The following is a 24,325-nucleotide window of genomic DNA, read 5'->3' as shown; positions in this document are numbered from 1 at the left end:
CGTGGTGTATGCATTTTAATTAAGTACGGCTGAGTCGTAACTGATTGGCAATCAGTATGAAGTTACGCCTTGTGCTCGCACAAATGGTCAGAAAATATCCTTAAGTAGTCAGCCGTGAGACCGTTATTTGGACTTACTCACCTTCCTTATGTAAGTATCATCACTGCCAAGCTGTTCAAAAGGTGATAAACCTGATCACTTGATTAGTGAAATTTTCATTTTTCTTTTATATCTTCACTAACATCAGTAAAAATGTAAAGAATTGAGATCGTAAGAATCTTACAAGAAATCGTTTTATCTTGATTTAAACATTGTCGTAAAACGTAAAATGTGATACGCCTTATTACCTTTTGAACAATTGAGTCTTGATGTTTTAAACACAAATGTTGCATGGTAATTTTCATTAGCTGTATTTGTTGTTGGGGATTGTGCCCTATGTCTCAATAATACGTAGTCAGGAGATGGTCTAGTATGACTAAAGTTTTACTGTTGTTTACAGAAAGATAACTTCTTAAAGATGGGTTCCCGCATATTTGCTCTTATTTTCAATTTTTTTCTTTATACCTCAAGCAGGTTTTGTAGAAAAGGTATGCACCATTGTCATTATAGCGTAACAGTTACATCATCGTTATGTCACATTTATAAACTGTTATGCTGATGTAAATTAAAAATAAAGAAGATGAGGGATACATGTCATCTGGATACGGCTGATAGTGCTGCTACATATATAAATATGGTTTCACTATCGTTGTGAGGATTCTTCCTCTACCTAGGTTCAACGTTATCCGCTTTTCGAGGTCTAGTTACATCTTCTTCTACAGCTTGTATATATGTATTTTCCATTACATAGATATGAAAGATTGAAAGCATGTATTTATCCAATTTGATTTGTGTTATACCGTTGTTTACATGCAGTTAGTGAGTTGCTAGCTTGTCTCTCCGATCGTTATACGAACAGTTATATACGTATACACATACTCGTATATGCAGCTGTCTTATGCAGATCTATACTTGTAGAAGGTAAATAAAGACCATACTAATACTTCTAAGAATGATATTTCGTTTTTCCTACTGTCAGTATGTTATCAAATTACCCGTTTTTAGTATTATATGTACCGTTTGTTGCCTTCTAAACGAAACGTGATATCTACGTGATATTATCAACGTTTAAATTAACATAGTAAATGTAGTGTAACACTGTATTCAGGTAACAAACAACCACCCACTGTATCCTGGTAACAAACAACCACCCACTGTATCCTGGTAACAAACTATCACCCAATGTATCCTGGTAACAAACTACCACCCACTGTATCCTGGTAACAAACTATCACCCACTGTATCCTGGTAACAAACTACCACCCACTGTATCCTGGTAACAAACTACCACCCACTGTATCCTGGTAACAAACTACCACCCACTGTATCCTGGTAACAAACTACCACCCACTGTATCCTGGTAACAAACTACCACCCACTGTATCCTGGTAACAAACTACCACCCACTGTATCCTGGTAACAAACTATCACCCACTGTATCCTGGTAACAAACTACCACCCACTGTATCCTGGTAACAAACTACCACCCACTGTATCCTGGTAACAAACTACCACCCACTGTATCCTGGTAACAAACTATCACCCACTGTATCCTGGTAACAAACTACCACCCACTGTATCCTGGTAACAAACTACCACCCACTGTATCCTGGTAACAAACTATCACCCACTGTATCCTGGTAACAAACTACCACCCACTGTATCCTGGTAACAAACTACCACCCACTGTATCCTGGTAACAAACTACCACCCACTGTATCCTGGTAACAAACTACCACCCACTGTATCCTGGTAACAAACTACCACCCACTGTATCCTGGTAACAAACTACCACCCACTGTATCCTGGTAACAAACTATCACCCACTGTATCCTGGTAACAAACTACTACCCACTGTATCCTGGGAACAAACTAACACCCACTGCATTCTGGGAGCAAACTACCACCCACTGTATCCTGGTAACAAACTACCACCAACTGTATCCTGGTAACAAACTATCACCCACTGTATCCTGGTAACAAACTACCACCCACTGTATCCTGGTAACAAACTATCACCCACTGTATCCTGGTAACAAACTACCACCCACTGTATCCTGGTAACAAACTACCACCCACTGTATCCTGGTAACAAACTACCACCCACTGTATCCTGGTAACAAACTACCACCCACTGTATCCTGGGACCAAACTACCACCCACTGTATCCTGGGAACAAACTACCACCCACTGTATCCTGGGAACAAACTACCACCCACTTTATCTTTTCTTACTGAAATCTCACGGGATTGCATGGATTGCGTGACATAGATAAATGTCGTCATGATTCGCTAGATGCTTCAAGATACACATGACAGACTTTATAGCTGTGAATTCATTCTGTATCAATTGATACCATATACATTTAATTGCCAATGATATGCGCACACTAAGTTAAAATCTGATGTTGACATAAAAGGTCATAACACTTCGCAATACATCATCAAACACTGACGAACATCGTTTAATGCTATATAGAGGTGTTTATTTTCTATTCTAGTAAATATCATATGTCGTGAAAGAAACTGTCACTTTCTAATGTGGAATGGAATCATGAGTTTTAGCAGCGTGGCTAGGTTTTTATTAAAAATATCGATTTATATTCCGACACATTTTATCTTTTACTATTGAAACACTATATAAATATACACAGTCTTATCTTGGGATATGATCCTAGCGAATGACCCTAAAGTATGACCCTGGAGTATGACATTTCCCTTTTGGCCTGAATGAAAATAATAATAAAAAAATATCATGTGTCACCCCGATACCCCGATGGATCGCCTCGGATGATTGATATTCCGACACGGTCATCGCCTAATACATGTAGTATTTTTATGATGCCTAGTCTAGACACAAAACTAGTTTTCAAGAATTTGCATTTCATTACAATTTTTAACTATTTGTAGCAAAAATTGAAATCCCATTGTCGGCAGTAAAATAACAAATAAATTTATTACACTATGTAAAGTCATGTGCATAAGTAGTTATAGTAGACACATCACATCACTACTAACGTCATTGTACCAAAATTGATACAAATACACGCAGATTTCTTTATATGACGTTTGGTGCTTGGTGTGTTTCACTTTATTTCTATTTTGTTTTGAAGAAGTGCATACAAACTTTGTTTTGATGCGTTGTTTTTGCTATCACAGTGCTTATTTTTACTGTTAGAACGATTAATAACATATGTCGAAACTTCTAGATTTGTCACAAGATATGTACCCATATCGATACCCAGCAAGAAAAAAATGTGTAAATGTAAGAAAAAGTATTATCTATTGATTATTTGTGTTTGTTGTACTGAGCTATACTGAATATGATAGCATGTAAAAAATTGTACGAGTGTTAACAACAGTACCTGCGGTAATTTAGTAGCCCCGTAAGACCACGTATTGACTTATGTCATATTTCAATGATTTAAATTCAGTTTTCTGTGGCATTCACCTAAGCCTATATTGTTCCTTTATGTTATATATGTCATAAAAACACTATCAATAAATTTTAATGATTTTTAGAAAAAAAATCAATGTAAAAATACTACAAACATAATTATGGATTTATCAAGTTACATGATGCATGTCACAGTTTTAGTAAAAATCAAGACAGGGAAATTACGCTATACAAAGAGCAATTTGCACTTTATTTAATAAAAATAATAATGTGAGACAACTTTATTTTTCTGTTTCTGTTGAGTGTTCATATCTTATTTAATTATTTTCATTATTTAATACAATTATCTCTTACGCTTTGAAAAAAACTCGATTATAGTACAAATAGTAATTGTCGCACGGGCATTTACAAGTTTCAGACCAAGTTATCAATTTCAAAGTTATGTTTCAAAGAAAATGACAGAAATAGTTGCATAAAACAAAGCATATTTTATCAATAAATGATGCATCTTTGGTGTCATCACTGAAAATTGCAGTAAACTTTATCAAAACAAATGTTTCAGCTATTTTCTCAATTGGGGAATCAATTTTAGGTACAGTATCCATTTGGGTACAATGGCGTTACGCTTCCAACTTAAAATTGAAAAGATTTTTAAGTACATTTTTACCTCCGTGCATTAACACGTGAGAGAACCTTCCCATAATTAAGTGAAATATGTAAAATGTTTGTAAGTGTAAGTAAAAATAGTATATATAAATACAAGGAACCTCTGAGAATTGTGATGAAAACAATAAACATAATTCATGAACATGTCACAGGAGAGGAATCGTAATGTAGCTGATTATATCTAGCAACCAGTGATTTTAAATATTGTAAAGTATAGTAGTAAAACATTATTAGCAGGGTTATTAAATAAAAATATAGCATCAAAATTATTTTAACTTATGAGTTGTTTGTTTTGGTGTATATATGTGTGCTATGTGTATTTGTGTTGTCAACTCCATGTGGTGCATGTCTGTGTTTTAGTGTAAATTGTATATGTGTGCTTCAAAGTGAATAATGGTATGTATTTGTTCTCACTAAGAACAGGTAAGGTTCTGGGTAGTGACATAGCCATGGCAACACAGTAATATTATTTTGTGTAAGGAAAATCAGTTATGTGTTACAAGTATTAACTTGTAAATGAGATTGTTTAAGCGTCAGACGATATTTACGATTAAGATTGTTAAGATTGTGATCCATAAATCAATCAATTTAGATTATATTATTTGTTAACTGACATTAGGTAATATCTATATTACAATTGCCGAAGTATTTTAACAAATCAGTTATATCAGTGGAAATTTGGCTATTTTGATTTAGAAGTTTCTTTAGTTGTGTAGATGATTCAACGTAATACTGTACCCATCCGGACGACGGTAAATTTAGTAACGCTCTACAAAAATGGTGACGCTGATTAAAGTCAGATTTCGCATGCCTCAGTTTACGTATTTTGCGATATTTTAAAGGTTTTATTTTGTATATTTAGAATGGGCTACCATTTTGACTAAATGTGATTTCGTTAATCATTTCAAATAATGTTTAATTTAAGTCCCACATACGCTGTGAGGCATTAGATTATGATTATGTTTTCATTCTAAAACCGTATTTATGATTGGCCGATTTTTCTCATACCTCTAGAAAAGCTGAACATTTGGATGGCTGTTAGTATTTTCAAGTTTCAGATAGCAAAAATATTTAGAATTATTTATATGTAAATATATATATGTCTCAAATGATTGTAAATAAGTTGTAAACTATCGATATTACGTTCATTCTCCCTATCTATTCATCTACAATGTATCTATTTCTTTCTTCTCTGTTATCTGTTCCGCCTAAAGGAAAAGAATTTTTATAACTGACCTCTGTCAGAGGGCCTTACGCCCGTCCACCCCAAAGAAAAGATCGTAGGACGAAGACAGACACAAAGGTAATGTTTACATTTGACATCCATCATTTTGAACAAAATGGTAGGACGAATTAATTTTTTGGTTGCAATGAAGGCACTCAGTTCTATTGTTATCAGCAAATATTCATATATCAAAGTGGCCAATGGAGTTCCGAATTGGAAAAGTCAGTACACATTCAATATTAACCTGTTCCGGTTTCAATTTCAATGAGTTTATATTTATATATTCTATATTCTAACGTTTCCCATCCTTCTTCTTATATTGTATAATTTGTCATGAGATGTGCCTATACGTAGGCCTTTTTTTAATCTTGCAGCCAATAGCTTTATTGATTCTTATAGATCATTTTGAGCTCGTGTCGATTATTCCAAACAATATCTGCATATTCAATTACTAGTCTAATATAAGATAAATAAATAGTATTAGGTTATTTACTATCAATTTTATTCTTAAGCAATCTTATTACATTTTTAAAAGCTTTCTCATATACAATTAAAAATCTAATGTCCATTTAGCATCATCACTAGGTGTGTATGTGATTTTTTCCAGTAACTGGATTATTATAAAAAAAAATTTAACAAGTTTTAACATTTTTCCTGAAAAATATTAGCAGGGCTACATTTAAACATTGTTTTAAACAATTTAAAGTATTACGTATAACTCCATTCGCTTACAACTTGTAAAGCAGACCATCATGCCAAACTCATGTCACAGAAGATGTATCTTCTTTCTTTATTTTAATCTAAGCAACTAACAAGAGTATGGTAAATGGACAATAATTGATTTACAGTTGAGTCTGGGAGTAAAACCTATTTGGCGTTTAGTTATTATTTGATATGTTGAAAGGTAGTTATATAGATATTTAAAAATTCTGTTTTCTCACATTTTACTTAAACATGAAGTGACAGATATAGGCCTGTAATTAGAAATATCATTTATAAGACCTTTACCTTTGTAAACGACATTAGTTAAGAAGCTTGCCTGTTTCAATTGAATTGTTATAAAGGAGAGTAAGAGGGGAGATTTAATAAAGATGGTTGTAGTTTTATAATTATAGGAATTATGATATCTGATCCAGTAGATTTGCAATAGCCATGTTAGTATTTATAGTTTTATCAATGACAGAGTTCCATATGTACGAATATCTAACATGTGACTCAGGTCTATCCATAACATAATACTTTAGTATCATCGCATTTATCTAAAGTTGGCCTGAAATTATGAAGTTACAATCCCTTTTTCCCACTCAGATAAGAGAACTATTGAGCGCAAGCTGCTTATCATTCTCGTTTATTTTTTTTAACTTATTGTTTTATTGTTGTCTCAATTCACTTCATTCAACATAAACATACATACGCTCATACATACGTACATACATACACGTACATACAAACATGTTTTTTGTTTGTTCTTAGTATATTAAATCATATCGCTACATACCAACGACATAAAACATTGCTCGACCCCTATAGTAATGATTGTGCTATTATTATTGTTAGCAGCCAAGTATTACGTTTTGTACGACAGTACACATATATAGGTTACTGGGCAAAATTCCAGGTTACATATTTCCTAGTATTAGAAGCTATGTGCCATGTCGGTAGAGTCATTACATATAAAAGCTAATCAAGACTGTCGTATCGCCAAAGTATCACAAAACAAGATGAGATTAGAAAAACTTTAAAATATTTGGTGAGTTTATTTTATATTGTTTATTTTATATTATTACGAATGTTTGTCGGATGCGTCTATGCTAATCAATGTAACAATCTGTGTCTATGCATATTGCTTTCGGGCACCTGTATGTTAAGGTTGTAGTAGTAATTTGAAACATAATATCTTGTTAAACTGAGTATTTGTAAGATCACGAGAAACATGTCAACATTAAAATGAAAAGCCTATTATCGGTCATAGCGCTGCCGAATGGGTATGACATAATGGTACACGTTGTTCAATGGTGGAATTTTACACAATGTATTTTAAGTAGTAAAATACTTTCCTGGTTAGATAACATTGCACATGACCATGACTGGTACCACTTCTGTTTAGGTTCCTTAGCAACCTGTTGTGTATAACAGCAACTGAAGAAATATTAAGATAAAAGACATGTTCTAGATCACATTGTCTATAAGTGACAATATTTTCTTTGTAGTATATTAAGACACCACCACCGGGCCCAGTTTTTTCATTTAGCATATAGATATTTTCAGAATAACCAGAGATTTTAAGTTCAGTATTAGGAATTACAGGGATAAGATGTGTCTCGGTAAGACGTATTATGTCGCTTTCGCTAAATTCTGTCTCAACAACATTATTTTATTTTTTAAAGATCTTATATTGAGGTGTAAAAGGAGGGGTATCACTTTGAGCCGTTTTATGGCCACTCATTGATAAGCAAAATATTTTGTATGAAGATACATTAGTCAACTGCATATTGTATGCTATTTAGAATATCTTATTTTTTCTGCGCTCATGGTAATTGCAGAAGTCAAAGGTCAAAGGGTTAAAAATTCACATTTTCATTGTTTGAGTCATAATAAATTAAATATTAGAATAGAGATAACATTTTTTAGCAGAATTTGCCTGTACATATTGGGTTTGTGAAGTTCAGTTAAAAAAACTGATGAAAAGTTAAAAAAAAGTATGTCACGGTGACCTAGTTAAGCATTTATTCTATTTTAACAACTTTAATTATTTTTGCTGAAAAATAGGATTTCCCACCGATTTGATAGCTTGAATTTGATGTTTAGTACTGCATAAAGATCTTTACATAACATGCTTAAGATGATTACATCCTATAGGGTCACTATGGCTAGGTCACGTGAATAAATTAGGTCATATTCAATGAATGGTATCATCTGTCCACTAAGCATATGCTGTTTTCCCATGTTTAAAGTAGGATTTTAAATTATTTAGACTTGTTTTATGAGCTTAATTTCAAGCAACGCCTTCGCTGAGGTATGATGTTAGACTTATGCCTGCTGCCCCATTGCATGATCGTGAAAGGCGATTAAATTTGGATTTTTTTTTTTTTTATAATTGTTTTATTTTTCAAAAGTTTTTTTTACATATATATTAAGATTGTACATATATAGAATTACATACAAAAAATAACATGCAAAGTGAACACACATACACACACTCAGCCTGCACATTCATACATCTTATTATAACAGATTAATGGTAGGTAACGATACAAATAAAAACAAAAAGAAAAATTTGAAGACCAGAGACAGGTAAACAAAACAAGAGTATACAACATCTATTGACACCATCATAATGATATGAACAGGAAGAGTAAACAAAACAGAAAACATGGACGAACAAACAGACAGACATTAAAACAGGATTGACAGACTTATATTGTACGTGTAGTATCAGAATGACAACTAATAACATGGATGGACATAATGACAAAACATGGACTGACAAAAGAAAGGGGGGAGACTACATACTGTGATATATAAACACTTCATTTCACAACGATTAGCCATAGCGAAGCTATCCAATTTTAAGAATAGAGAGATCTCACAAGTAATGGGAAAACATACAGTAATAAATAACATGTGATCAGGGACCTCCCAAAAAATTTGGTGCTTTGCCAGGGTATGGACAGACATATAAAAAACTTTGTATTTTATAATAATATGGATATGAGGGACATATAAAAAATTTCATAAAAAAAAGAATAAAATTAAATGTCATATTCCTAACAATGGCAACCATTTTTTCCAATCATTTTCAAATTTCATTTGAAAGGAATCGCTTTTATTAAAAACTATATATTTCTGGATACTGTAGTGATCTTTTATAACATTTACAAGTGCATTGATGTTAAGTGTTTTATGGAGACATTTTGTTTTATAAATATAGTGCTTAATAATCAATAAGATTTCATTATCAGCCACATTAGCTTGTGGTGAAATTACTCCAAATAGTAGAGTGTCTTTATTCATTAAGAAGGGAATAAACAGGATTTCAAGTAAATAATCAAAATTCTCAAATAGTGCTTGGACTTCAGTACATTCCCAAAGACAATGTACTATTGTTTCTCTTTCCCTGTTACAAAATGAACAAATTGGACTAGGGTGCAAATTAATCTTATATAGAAAGGTATTTGTCAATTTGGAATCTTAATTTCATAGTTACCTCGATGAAAATAGTTTCATCCATTCCATAGCTTCAGAGTCACGTTTAGAGCTTTATTTAGGTTCTATAATTATATTGTTAAGATGATGGCAGCTTATGGTCATATTAGCTGGGTGACGGGGATGAATTAGGTAATATTAAATGAAATATATATTCTGTCAATTGATTGTATCTTCAGTATTTTCTATATATAAACAAATGTTTACGCTATTTAAGTTTGTTTTATGAGATAATCTCAAGCAACACCTGCATTGCAAGCAATTTGTTAGAATTAAGCCTGTTGCTCCATTGCATGATCGTAAAAGGCCACTTAACATGGAAACTGGATCTTTCCCAAATTTGTATGTTCCCTTAGGACCCTAGTTATGCATATTTCATTTTGGGACCGAAATCGCCGATTTGCTTGATTTTTCTAAGACTAAAAATTAAAAGGATACATCTCTTTCCTTAATAAATGCGTTGAAATTATAAATTATATGATATTCATATTTCAGCTATGAAATGGCGTGCAGGGACGTATATAGCAGAGTGGAAAAGGCCATCGGAAATGTATTCGCCAGGTATGGTGTATTCGTTGGTACATACCCATGGATAGTTTTGGTGGTTTCTGTCCTTTCGTGTTGTTTACTCGGAATAGGAATGATCAACCTTACTTCGGAGTCTGACGTTGAGAAGGTGTACACTCCGATAGATAGTCAGGCTTCTAAAGATAGAAGTACTATCAGATCCCTCTTTGGTGACCATTCTGGATCTAACTTTTACTCATACAGCCTTACTGAAGATAATCTATATGGCAGTGTTATTTTTCAAAGCAAAGACTCCGCAAATTTGCTTACTCTTGCTTACATACAGGAGATGAACACAATTCGCGATCAAATATGGTCGAACGTTTTAGGGAATGGGATGAACTATTCACAGCTTTGTGCAGTACGGAGTTCCACTTGCGTTGTGGACGGCGATATCGTGTTTACTAATGACTTCAAACAATTACTGCAGAATAACAACATTACGTACCCTATGATTGGTTCCACTTCAGTCGAATCTGTGTTCGGAGATGTGGTTGTTCAGAACGGTATATTACAATCAGCGAAAGTCTTAAAACTCGTTTTCAATTTAAGACAAGATAGCCAACAATTCGTAGACAATTCTAAACTATGGGAGACAGATTTTCTTTCCAAAATGGAACAAATCAGATCGTCGACTCTTGACGTTGCATATGCCCATTCCTCTTCACTCGACGAAGAACTATCAGCCAACATCTCAGGTGATATAGTGTTCGTGTCACTCACATTCACACTGATGATTGTATATGCAACCTTTGTCGCCATCAAATGTGATTGTCTAATAGACAGACAACATTTAGGGAGAGCCGGTGTGCTAGCTACTTGTCTTGGGATCTTGGCTGCATTTGGGATAGGTAGTGCCTGTGGAGTAGAATTTGTGTCTATCGTTGGAGTGATGCCTTTCCTTATATTGGGTACGTGTCTTATTTTTATTATTTATTTATTTATTTACAGTCAACTCTCGTTAACTCCTAGGATCCCCAATGGCCAAGTCATAAAATATGTCTCGACATATTACCATCAGCCCTCCACTATCGGGTTTCGAGGTTTAAGTGGGGCAGTTCCCAGTTACTGACCTCAAATAAGTGTTTTTGAATTGATGGTGAAAGGTTTGGTCCAATTATCAAAACGCTCCGATCTATAAGCAGGGTGTTCGAGATATACGAGGTGTGCATTTTTGTTTCCAAACAAAAAATACATATAATAATCTCAGTTTTAGTAAAACAGATTAATTCCACAAATCCGTTTTAACCACAGTTTTGTAATATTTACAATTTGCATAATTTCATCCGAGTGAGATTTTAGCCATGTGATCTTTCAGGCGAACAGTTTTGAATACGCTTAAGTTAATGACCTTTCTTTATCAATTTATTATATACTTCATAATTATATGTTGTGAGATCGCATAATTTTACTCAGTTATATGGCTAATGTGGTAAGTTGGAATATTCTTGTCTTGGTAAAAGAAACATAGTCATTATCAATATGCAACAGTCCTATTAACCGTCACAAGAAAACATCATTAAGTACGTGCCAGGTTTAGAGGGCGGAGAAAGTCAGTACCTGGCAACTTCCCTACATGGGATTCCAACTCGCGACCCAGAGGTGAAAGGCTTGTTGTAATAAACGTCGAGACTTTATGGTTAAGGACTATTGGACTTGACTTGGACAGTTGTATACGGCTATATGCAAAATGCATTAAATGAGACTTTTAACCTAAGAATTCCAATTTTTTTAGCACAACATATCTCCAAAATCACGTAATGAACACAATGGTTTGTCAGAAACTGAATATATTAAATACTTACTTTAAACAAAATTTCAGAAATGTACGAAATTCTAAGCCAGTACTACATGTAATGGTTTGAAATATCAATAATTATCCTATCATATAGTCAATCTATGTGTATTTTCTTTAAGGAAGAATTCAATGCTAACACAATAAACTAAAATAACAGATCTAAACTTAAGTCGAGTATATGTCAAAAATGGCTTCACGAGGAATGCTGTTTCCATTAGAATAGTTTGTGTGAGGACATTCAGGATAGTTGTCGTAAAGAAATTATAAAATATTACAATAATCATATTTTCTAAACAACGATGAAAGTATTGATATAGTTATTGGGTTGATATGGTGCAAAACAGATACAACAGCAAAGGTGATGTTAAAAAATGTACAGAAACTCCCTACAGACCAATTTTCTTTCAATTTACATATCCAAAGTAGTACTCGGTATCACTGTAAAATACTCTATTTGTTTTTTTTTCTATAATTTTAAAAAGACACATTGGGCCTGAAATAGTTGTGTTCAATTTTATTAAAACTACCTGCACGAATGGGACATTCTTTGCTAGATAGTCTACATTTTTATTCGTATATCATTTGAGTAAATCGTATACCTGATATCTGAGTTTTTTGAACACTTTTGGTCATGATGGTTTATATCCATAAAAATAAGAATATACTATTGACATAGGGGTAAATGTCGCATGAAATATCGCACGTATTGAAAGAACAGCCACAGTCAACGGCATGCTTCAAACTTTTGGGTAATATCGGAAACCGATAGACGCATCACGTGACTGACATCGGATATTTTCTGTATTTTGAGAACGAGGCGTCTAAGTGCACGTTCTTCTGTTTACGTGTTTTCTTTGACCGATATATCTATTCTGGCTTGATGTGCTGACGAAGTGTTAATAAATATCAGCTCATGTCGATTCACAATTTGTTAACTTAAATCATCGAATGCTTACGAAACAGTAACAGTACGGAATACAATTGATAGCTGGGCAAAAAGGCAAGAGGCCCATTATGGATAAAGATAACAAATATTGAATTAAATAAACAATCTCGGCACTATCGCGACCCCGTGTAATTATCGTGACACAGATCGGAATAGATCGGAACGACTCGTAGCCTCCTGAGAGCTATTTTCAACGTGAACACGCAACAACTTGAGAAAGTCATAGACCGAATAACTTTAAATGGGTGTGAACCTAAACGTACATTCGAGACAGTTCGGTTGTACTAGCGACTCCGTGTCTCATCTGACCTACTCTAAATATACTCTATAGACTAAAATATCACTCAAATGTGTCCGGCCACAACATTTGGCTTCAAAACTATTCAGATACATATATTGTACCATCCATCGGTTACTGCTTAATAAACAATGGTAAAAATTGAACATGAATGACGGGACACATTAATTAAATTGGCATTTTTACTTTACCTACCGTACAGTACCAGCATATGGCTTGGCGTGTGGCTCTATGCGTGGACATACATGTATGTACGTGGTATTCACGACCAAGCATCTTTTCAGTCTTTGATATGTGTAAACAGTCGTTATAAGTTCAATTGTGATATTTCAATTCAAATTTATTCCAAATGCCATGGTATTTAGGTTTACAAAAATACATATACAATAAATCATCAAAGTTAAATTCAGGAAAAGATATAAACATCAAACAACCAAATACTACATATGTACTAATATTTGACAGCAAGCAATTTCAAACTAAGCATTACTACTAGAAAACAATTCTAACAATTTGAAAACTGACGGATGACAATCAAAATAAGCCTGCTTATATTTAACCCTTGATTCTAAACAGGTAGCACAGCACAAAATAAAATGAAATTCATTCTCAATATCGTTATAATTACAAAGAGTACATAGTCTATTGGGATTGAGGTATAGCACGATATCTCTCGATTACAATGTTTAACGGGTGTGCACTCAACCTGTATTTAGATAAAAATAGTTTTATTTTTAATGTCAAAGGCTTGCCTAGATATATCTAAGTGACAAACTGGCTAGCAATATGTTTATATAAGATATATTTAGAGGAGCTGTCAAAATTACTTCTCAGATCTTGAATGAAACTATCATATAAACGTTGTTCAAAAGGTAACAAAATTAAGGCTTTTCGTTTTGTACGTACTGCGAGAACCATACCTTACCAAAACCCGTTGTACATAAATCATGTTTCAAATGAAAAATCCAGTTTTTCTTACAATTAGGTTTTCATATTAAGCTCATAATAACAAGCCCTTAATAAACAGTTATCGTTCTTTAATGATTTTAACCAATATTTCACGATAGATATCTTTCACGTACAAGCTAAAAACCATAGAATTATTGACATTTCTTTTCACGCCCAAAAAGGATTTTACAAACGTCAAATTGGGTTTTTCTACCTGTGGCGCAAGGTCGAAGCCCCAGATCTCAATGGCATAATCAAGAATACATGATATGTAGGTATCAAATAATGAAAAATTAGCATTTACATTAAATATGAATTTCTTTAGCTTGCGATTTAGAAGATAAAAAGCCTTTCTACCTTGCGCAGCAATAGTACTCCGTGCAACTGAAAATTCACAATTATAGCGTGATATAATATGAAAATCTCCAAATTTAGAAATTTGATTTTTTGGATTAAAATGTATTGCATGTGTATATACAAATGTATTGCAGGTGTATATTTATACAAATGTATTGCAGGTGTTTATTTATACAAATGTATTGCAGGTGTATATAAGAATGTATTGCAGGTGTATCTTTATAAGAATGTATTGCAGGTGTATCTTTATACAAATGTATTGCAGGTGTATATTTATTCAAATATATTGAAGGTGAAAATTTATACAAATATATTGCAGGTGTATATTTATATACAAATATATTGCAGGTCAAATAATGGTTCATGTAGTCATGTAACCCTTGAAATATCTTTAAATCGTGGTTTTGTTTAACTAGGAATTATCCGAATACATTCACAGTTTGCACTGACATGGACTCAATAACGATGCTTTCTAGTATTATCATTATCGGTGTATAATGTTAGCACAACACGCGCGGCGATTCTATTACGTGAATAGTCGATGGCGTAACAACGTAGATACATGACCCCACTTTTGGCGGGAACATATGAATGACTCGATTCCAATCAGCTGTTCAATCGAATTCGTTGACGATGAAGGAAGAGAAAAAAATATGTGTATTTTAATAAAAAAAATATGCAACTGCCGCAGGAATTAATAATATTCACTTACTTGAAAAACTGTAAATATAAGGAATAAATGTTTATTTTGTTCAGGTTATGAGGGTATAATGATAATGGAGCCCGTGTAAATTTAATGTAACCCGGCTTCGCCGGGGCTACATAATTCACACGTGCTCCAATATCATTATACCCTCATAACCTCAACAAAATAAACATCTATTCCATCTCCAAAGTGTTTTTTAAGTTAAATAATTCCCCAATATCAATCCAATCTAGATATAAATAAGAAACTATATTGAAAACAACAATATGGTATAATGCAGATATTAAAGTTGGAAATAAATGTATATTTTTTCAAAACTGGTACAATGCTGGTGTAGTTACCCTCAATGACCTTATTAAGAATCCTGTCAGCTTAATCTTTTTCACTTTTAAGGTGTTTTCAAATATTTTTAACATTAATACTTATTTTCTCCAGTTTCAACGTCTTGTGCCTGCAGCTAAGAATTTCCTTCGAAAAATTGATGTACAATTGCATTTGGAGACACTCTCTCTACCCGCTACACATCTTGAATTTCAGATTTTCTTTAATAATTAAAATGGGTCTAAAGATGTTTATAACTGTTTGATTACTCCTGCTGTTACACCAACAGGTACAAGAAAGTGGAACCGTGAATTTGATTATGATAAAGAGAAATGGGGAAAAATCTATAAACTCCCCCTCCACCGTCACAAAGAGTTCGAAACTACAGTGGTTTCAAGTGAGAATTATTCATAATATCCTAGTGACTAATACTTTTCTCTATTAGATTATTTTGTATTCTACTCCAATTTGTACATTATGGAACAGGGAAAGAGAAACAATATTACATTGTCTTTGGGAATGTACTGAATTCCAAACACTTTTTGAGAAGTTTGATTATTTACTTGAAATCTTGTTTATCCCCTTCTTAATTAATATAGACAAACTTCTCTTTGGAGTAGTCTCACCACATGCCAATATGGTTGATAATGAAATCTTACTTAGTATTAAGCACTATATTTACAAAACAAAATGTCTCCATAAAACGCTCAATATAAATGCACTTGTAAATATCATAAAAGATCACTACAGTATCCAGAAATATATAGTTTTTTAATAAAAGCGATACTCTTCAAAGGAAATTTGAAAATGATTGGAAAAAAAGGTTTTTTTCTTTTTAGTTAAAATCCTCATATCCATAGTTTATATATCCATACCCTGGCAAAGCACCAAATATTTTGGGAGGTCTCTGATCACACAATATTTTCTTTCTTTTTCCATTAGTTATGAAACCCCTCTTCTTAAAATATATAGTAATCGTGGTGTAATATAGTGTATACATATATAAATACAGAAGTCCCCCTCTTAAAAAAGAGTCTTTCTTCTTCTGTCTGTTTATTTTTGTCCTTATATCCATCCATTCTATCAGTTGTCATTCTGACACTACATGTGCATTGTTAGTATGTTCAATCCTGTCTGTCTACAGTTTTATTTTCACTTCCTGTACACCCCTTGTGTTTGTGTGTCAATACATGTTGTGTACATTGTAATTTGTTTTGTTTATCTGTCTCTGGTCTTCATTTTTTGTATCGTTAGCTACCATTAATTTGTGTCTGAATTTGTCCTTCTTGTATATGTTTCCAAAATGTTTTTTTTTTATATGTGTGCGCATACTTGTCCTCCATATAAGAGTGATGTGTTTTATATATCCATGTATGTCCATATGTATAAACTGAGTATCTAAATTTTGACAAGAATAATGTGAGTTGGTGTGTGAATGCATGTATGTCAATGATGGTATGTGTAAGAATAGGCCAGAGATTAACATTTTGTTTGTTATTCATAATTCAGAATAAAAATAAATTGAACTGGCTGTATGTAAAGGTGTATGAGTGTGAGGCTGAGTATGTGTGTGTGTGATGTATGTATGTGTATTCCATATGTGTACCATCTTAATATATGTAAAATAAACTTTTGAAAAATAAAACAATTATATAATTAATTTATCCTTCATGTACATATGTATATGTGCATACTTGTCTTTCATCTAAGGGTGTTGTATTAATATACCTATATGTATGTGCATATGTGTGTACTGAATACAACGAAGGGGAGCATGAACATATGTATCTAGCTTTTGACAAGAATGATGAGTGTTGGTGTGTGATTGCACGTATGTCAATAATGGTGGGGGTGAGAACGGGCCATGTGTTAACATTGTGTGTGTTAGTGATCACTAAGAAAAAATAGATTGAACTGGATGTATATAAAGGTGTGTATTTATGTGCCATCTTAATATCTGTAAAAAAAAACTTCTTTTGAAAAATAAATCAATAATTATAAAAAAAGGGAAAAAAAGAACGGTATAGGTCAGTAACGCGCGCGCAATTCGGAAAGCAGGTAAATATAGATCGCTTTTAAAAATATTGGTAACCATGGTTGGTTGATTATTAAGATATTGTCTGATTTCAGTGAAAAATTGTGTATAGTGGTTATGAAGTATGCTGAAAACCATGGGAACACTTCCAAAATAACGATTGGTTGAAACCTAGATGTTTTAGATACACGCACATGTATATGTATAGGGGTTATGAGCTATGTTGAATACGATTTTAAGATTGTCATGATAGAAAAAATAAAGGCCCCTGATTGGTCAAAATCAAAATTGTTGCCTTTGTAATTTTGTTTCGCTCTTTCATTTTTTTAGTTTAATTTAAAATAATTTGTATTTACATAAGTGGGAAGGATAATCTTATTTTGTATCATCAGAGTTTGAGATGCTAATTGAAATAAATTTCTTTTTTTTAATTTATTTTTTATTCATTTTCAAAAGTTTTGTAAATACAAATACAATACAACATATATGTAAGATATATGTTGGAGTTAATTAATTTAAAACAAAAGTAGTCATGTATACTCATAATATACATCAATCACTAACAAACTCACTGATAATTTATAGAGGATAAGTTCACAAACATTGATATTTTTAAGGTAATATACATTGTTAAGTATCGGAGATATGCAGGACACACATACATACATACAAGGTACATGTACCTCTGTCGAACCTAGGTCAAATATTTATTTTACAAGTTTTTATTGGTTTTGTATATGTTTTTAAAATTTAAAATTGGAGCCAAAGTTGTATTTCTGTTAAGACCTGTTGTTTATTTTTTTATTTTACTATTGGTTATTAATATTTTATGAGCTTTCAGTTCAAATTTGATTTGTTTTTTTAAACCAATTAGGCAAAGATCTGCTTCAAGACATTTACAGTTATAAATATATTTGTTTGGTTAAAAGTAAGATTAAGTTGTCTAAATAAAAAATGTGAATGTTTATTGTTAACTTTCTTGCCAAATATAAATTCTTGTTTACTGAATCTAAGTCCTAGATTTTTTGTAATAATTGCTATTCTCAGTTGTTCTATCAGATTTCATGTTTTATCACAGTCCCATAGTATGTGTGTTATGGTTTCGGGAGATGTTTAACAAAATATACATATGTTATTATCCGCTTTACCTATTCTTAGTAAAAATGTCTTAGTAGTCAGGATTCTATGATTTATTCTATATTGTAGCCACTGAAGTTTTGAACTTGTACATGTGTTAAAAGGGTGTTTATAAATCTTTTTCCAATCTTCTTCATTTATATTAAAAGTTTGATTCCATTTATTTTGAGCTGTAGGTTTAACTTGGTTTTGAATTTGTATTGAGCTCCTTTTTTAGAATTTAGAATGACTTTGAGATTTATAGGTATATTGGGTAATTTTACTTTCTTTTTTGTGTCGTAATTTTGATTATTGTTTCTAACAAAATGTTGAATGGCATTTTTCAAGCTTTGGTATTTTAAAAAGTTAGTCTGAATACTGTATTTATCACAGAATTCTTCAAAACTGAGAAATGATTTATCTGGTTTTGTAATGTTATAAAATAAAAAGAACTCCCTTTTTATACCATGTATTATTAAAAATTCCTTTTCTATATATATTGATGTAATTATTAAACCATATTGGGTTTTCAAGAATGTTTGTTTTATATATTTCACTTAAATTCAGAGTTTTACACCAGGCGTTTAAAACATCTCGCCAAAAACTATTAGTACAATTATTAGCTTTTTGTTTTAAATGTTCAATTCCTGTATTTGCCAATTTATGTTTGTTTAATAAAGTTTCTAAAATGATGTCCAAATTTCCAGCCTTAGTATAGATTCTTCGTATCGAAATTGCTTTAAGAGCCGTTATAAATGACTTCAGATGTATCATTTTTAGACCCCCTTCTTCATAACTTTTGATGATTATGTCCCTTTTCACTTGATCAGGTTTACTATTCCACAAAAAGTCGTAACAAATATTGTTGATTACATTTATATATCGATCGTCAGGATTGGGAAGTGAGATAAATAAATGGTTAAACTGTGAAATAAGTAAAGATTTAATAACAACTATTTTACCTATTGGTGTAAGGATTCTTTTTTTCCAGGCTGAAATCAATGATTTGAGTTTTACAAGTTTCTTGTCAAAATTTAACTTAATTATTTGACTCAAATCTACATCGTATTCAATGCCTAATAGGTTGAAGCTTGTTGACCCCCATTTCAAATTAAAATTATTATTGAAATTGTTATTTACATTTCTTTGCAATTAATATTTGATATCTAATATTAAAATAAACAATTTGCTTCACCTTTGAGCTGATGAGAATAACTCTAGTTGTAAAGATTTCGCACTGTGTAAAATGCAATATGAATGCACTAATTTTATAAAACATAAATGTATGTATGCTTACAAAATTGTATCACTTATTGCTGTCTTATAAGTATCTATGGACAATTGCGAATTAACAATCATCCCGGACAAATGTTGATTTTTTTTTTTAGAAATTAGGAAAATCTCATAGGTTACATTTCAGACTTTGAAAATTTTGTTTCCGGATTTGAAGAGATATTTGCTTAAATATAATAATTATGACCTATTTTAGAAAAAGTTTAGAATTGTGGACATAATCGTGAACATGCCGAATATTTGGAGCAAACCCAAAACTTTTCTTTTATGCTGTCAAAATGTGATTTTTGTTCGTTTCGAAAGGAACAGATAATGCAGTGGGCCGTTTTAACTTGTACATAACACAGTAGGCTATATTGCCGGGGCCATTTTAACTGGGGCGAATATTGGAGTCGATTTGATCGTACATTGTACTTCTTTGGGGGAGACAGCTTTTGACTGTAATGGCCAATTGTCTTGAAGTTTGTTTTGAGGCAGAAACAGCAAGAAAATTAATTGTTTATCTATAGGATTATGCTAAATTGAAAATAAAACTTTTTTCACCGTTTGCACTTTGATACCTAGAATTAGAACAGACAAGAAAAATAATTCAATAGCTTGTATAGCAGAACATAATTATTCTTCATAAGTTATTGTATACGAAATAATAGGCTAATCATTCACCCCCCCCCCAGAGAAATATTGATAATTGAATATTTCTAAAACTTAAAACTTGAATAAAAAAAAACTACCGGGTTCAAATCTCTCCCAATTTCATGATACGACTATGTTTAGCGATCATCAAAACAAATTTTTTTAAATTATAAATGTTTTGTTTTGTACTTTGTACGTCTATGCGTAATACGACTATTGTTATTGTTATATCAATTTCTAAGACAATATAATTGAGGGGAGATCGAAATGTTTGTATTCTTGTATAACGAAAAATAGTCAGTGCATAATTCCCGATAACTGCTACGAACGTGAAGAAGTTATTGTGTTGGTTATTTCCTTTGTTACAGGAATTGGGATAGATGATATGTTTATATTGATGTCCGGCCTTGCTGAAGCACCATTGGACCGAAGCATCCCAGAACGTGTAGGGGAAACAATGCGTATCAGTGGAGTTTCTATAACAATCACTTCCCTGACTGATATTCTGGCGTTTGGCATTGGAGCTTCCTCGAATTTTCTTGGTGTAAGAAACTTCTGTATCTATACAGGTATGCTGTTTTAACTCATATGAAATAGTATTAAATTGCTGTACCTACTTCAACGGACATTTGTAGACTAAAAATAAAAGACAGATGGTCTTGGTAATAATACATTTTCCCACTTCACTTTAATCGATTAAAAGGCACATGTATTCCAAATAATTAACATATTGCAATATGTTTATCTTTCATTTAACACATCACTCATTGCCAACAAACTGGAGTGAATAACACACACGTCGATGCTCCATACATACTTTCCTGACTGAAGCACTCTTTATATAGACTTTATACCCATAACTTCCCACACACATCTTCATACAAATCATCCTTAAACACCCACTTCGTTACACATCCCTTCACCCCCTGTACCCTAACCCCTAATTACAAACCTGCCTTACACACACCTCCCTCATAAAGAACTTCCAAAACGCAAATATGCTTACATCTCAATATACGCCGTTTCCGGAATACAACGTTCTGTCAGATTAGTCATGCGACTTTCATCGCCACGTGACTTTATTTAGGGCACATCTGAAACAAAATGGCGTCATATGTAATGATTCTACACGAGTGGAAAATATAATGAAATATTATGACAGAACATTTAACATTAATCCCCAAAAATATTGTATTTAATATATTCTAAATAGGCTTGAAAAATGAATTTAGACACTACACAAGGAATGACATGTAAGTGACGGCGCCATGGAGCTGTCGCATAGCAGTTGGAAATCAACGATTTCTAACGCCTCACTCACACAAATATTTCATAAAGCAATTACAAATAGGAAACACATACCATTACAGTTTATCTTAGTTCCGTTATTGGACAAGTATTACCGACAATGACCTTTACACGGAAATTCACCTCCATGACGGAAAAATGTGCCATACATTTTTCGTGGTGTCATGACCAAATCAACGTTTTCTATCTCCATCCCAGAAGAGTTCTTTGTATCCAGAAACCGGTGTATTACAATCTTCACCATAACTCCCCTATTGCACAGTACAAATATCCGTAACACACACTTCTTAATTCCCATTACCAAAGAAGTAACAGATATTCCCTTTATTTTAATACTCTATATACCAGGTACACCAATATAGAGGAATTATAAAAAACACAGTTACAAATACATTATGTTATGTTGTCTCCCCTTACCTGACATATTATATGCACAATGTAAATTAATTATTTGAAATTACAAATATCAATTTATTTTGAATGGATATGAATGATTGAGAGGTAATTATGAATAAATGATGAATATATCTGTAAATAATGTGAAAGCGGTGAAAGTTTGTGTTCAAGATTAGAATAATCTATTTAAATATGGAAATTTGTGTGCAAGGCCTTCTGTGAAAGGAACATAATGTTATTTATATGTCTATTGAATAATCTTTTTTTTTTGGAAAAAAAATAATGTTATGTTGTTGCCTAGCATCAGGCCTGGCAACGAGTATACAGTATTTGCTCAAACAAACATTTTAGTTGACTTTAAGAATTTCTTACATGTATACCAAGGTAAAAACATTAAGAAAGTTAGTTTGTATTGTGTATAAGAAATCATCGATATCATTTTATTTTTGATAACACTTGACCATATAAGAGCCCAAAGATATACCATAGGAACCATTTTCTCGTCCCAGCAATTATTCTGATATCATTTTAATGTATACTTGATATTGTTTATCAGTCCATTCCTCTCCCATTCTCCCTGTTCGTCCTTATTTGTTTTCCATGTTACCCACGTCGAGTTCAGATGGATTATATATAAATAACATTAGCCGTGCGTTCCATTTGCGGATTCGTACCAGTTACAATGTATACCGATACACTTTGAACCTTTTTGGGCACTGTATTGCATGTACATCTATCTAACGTTCTTCAGATAGAACATAATGAGTTTTATTGAAAATGAAGTGTCTTCATATGGATGTTGCCTAGTTAAAAAAAATCAAAACCCGTCCCGTTACGCGGCACCGTAGCTATTCAGTACGACTGGCACGAATCCGAAACAAAGAAGCACAGTAAGAGATAGGATTTTTACTCTTATGGTGACGAATATACTCTGTATAACAACGACATATTCACATACTGAAAGCAGCGTAAATATTAGAGTATGGAACTTTACCTGTATAAAAACAACCTAAGATATGTGTGATTTGACATCAAACAGTGTAGTTAGAAACAAAACACTAAATCGACTGTTACTAACTAGGAACATTCGCTGCATTGCGGCAATTTATCTAATACACAGCTAAGACAATACATGCATTATAAAGAGTCAAACTTAATTTTCAGGTACTGCTGTCCTGTTTTGCTACATCAACTTTGTGACTTTCTTCATTGCTTGTATCGCCATCAACGAGAGACGAGTAGTTAGCAACAGACACTCCTGGCTTTGCTGCAAAATAATTCCGATGAAGACAGAAATGATTAATGAATCTCCATTGAGACGATGTTGTTGTGGCGGAACTGACCCTTCCCAAGTTGAAGACCAACGGAGCGTACTGGAAAGCATACCTGGCAAAGTGATTGCTCAATTCGTTAGCCGGAAGCCTTTTAAGTTGTTCATTCTGCTTGGTTTCGCAGCTTATCTAGGCATTGCAATATGGGGTGCAACAAATTTTAGACAGGACTTTGATAGGACAAACCTTGTAACCGATGACTCCTACTATTTTCAGTATATCACAATTGATCAACAATACTTTCCTCAGAGGGTGCCGGTTTCTTTTGTTTTTTTCAGGAAACTCTTGATTATTCTCAATCCCAAACAGCAAGTGCGATCGACCAGCTGATTACAAATGTCCAAAACGACAAATCTGTGAATAACAACAATTTGGTCATCAGCTGGTTAGATAGTTACAGGTCATTCAGCAAATTATGACGATTCATCCGAAACACAATTTGTAAACCAATCTGAAAATATTTCCTCACTTCCAATGTACAATTTGAAAATGACGTTAAGTTTGACAGTACCGGCCTCCGCATTGGCTCGTCTCGCATATTTATTCTCACTAACAATTTGATTGACTCATCCGTAACAGGGCGCGTTCATGGTACGAATGAGAAGTCTTGCTGAAAACTCAGTGCTAGACGTTATCGCCTATGCACCATCAGGGTTTATTTTTTTTGAGCAGTATATTGC

General features: G+C 32.8%; 1 protein-coding gene across 1 annotated transcript; it reads left to right on the top strand.

Annotated features, from left to right (window-relative positions):
• Positions 1 to 21: 21 nt before the first annotated feature.
• On the top strand, positions 22 to 24,235 carry LOC138329491 (patched domain-containing protein 3-like). Its single transcript, XM_069276515.1, has 4 exons — positions 22 to 150; positions 10,088 to 11,070; positions 20,979 to 21,179; positions 23,479 to 24,235. The coding sequence occupies exons 2-4, from the start codon at positions 10,095 to 10,097 to the stop codon at positions 23,973 to 23,975; spliced, it is 1,674 nt and encodes a 557-aa protein (XP_069132616.1). The 5' UTR covers positions 22 to 150; positions 10,088 to 10,094; the 3' UTR covers positions 23,976 to 24,235.
• The last annotated feature ends 90 nt before the right edge of the window (positions 24,236 to 24,325 follow it).

Source organism: Argopecten irradians, chromosome 8, assembly GCF_041381155.1.
Source record: "Argopecten irradians isolate NY chromosome 8, Ai_NY, whole genome shotgun sequence".
In the NCBI taxonomy this organism is placed as follows: domain Eukaryota; kingdom Metazoa; phylum Mollusca; class Bivalvia; order Pectinida; family Pectinidae; genus Argopecten; species Argopecten irradians.
The sequence above is the reverse complement of the archived record's forward strand: the minus strand, read 5'-3'. Positions and strand labels throughout refer to the sequence as shown.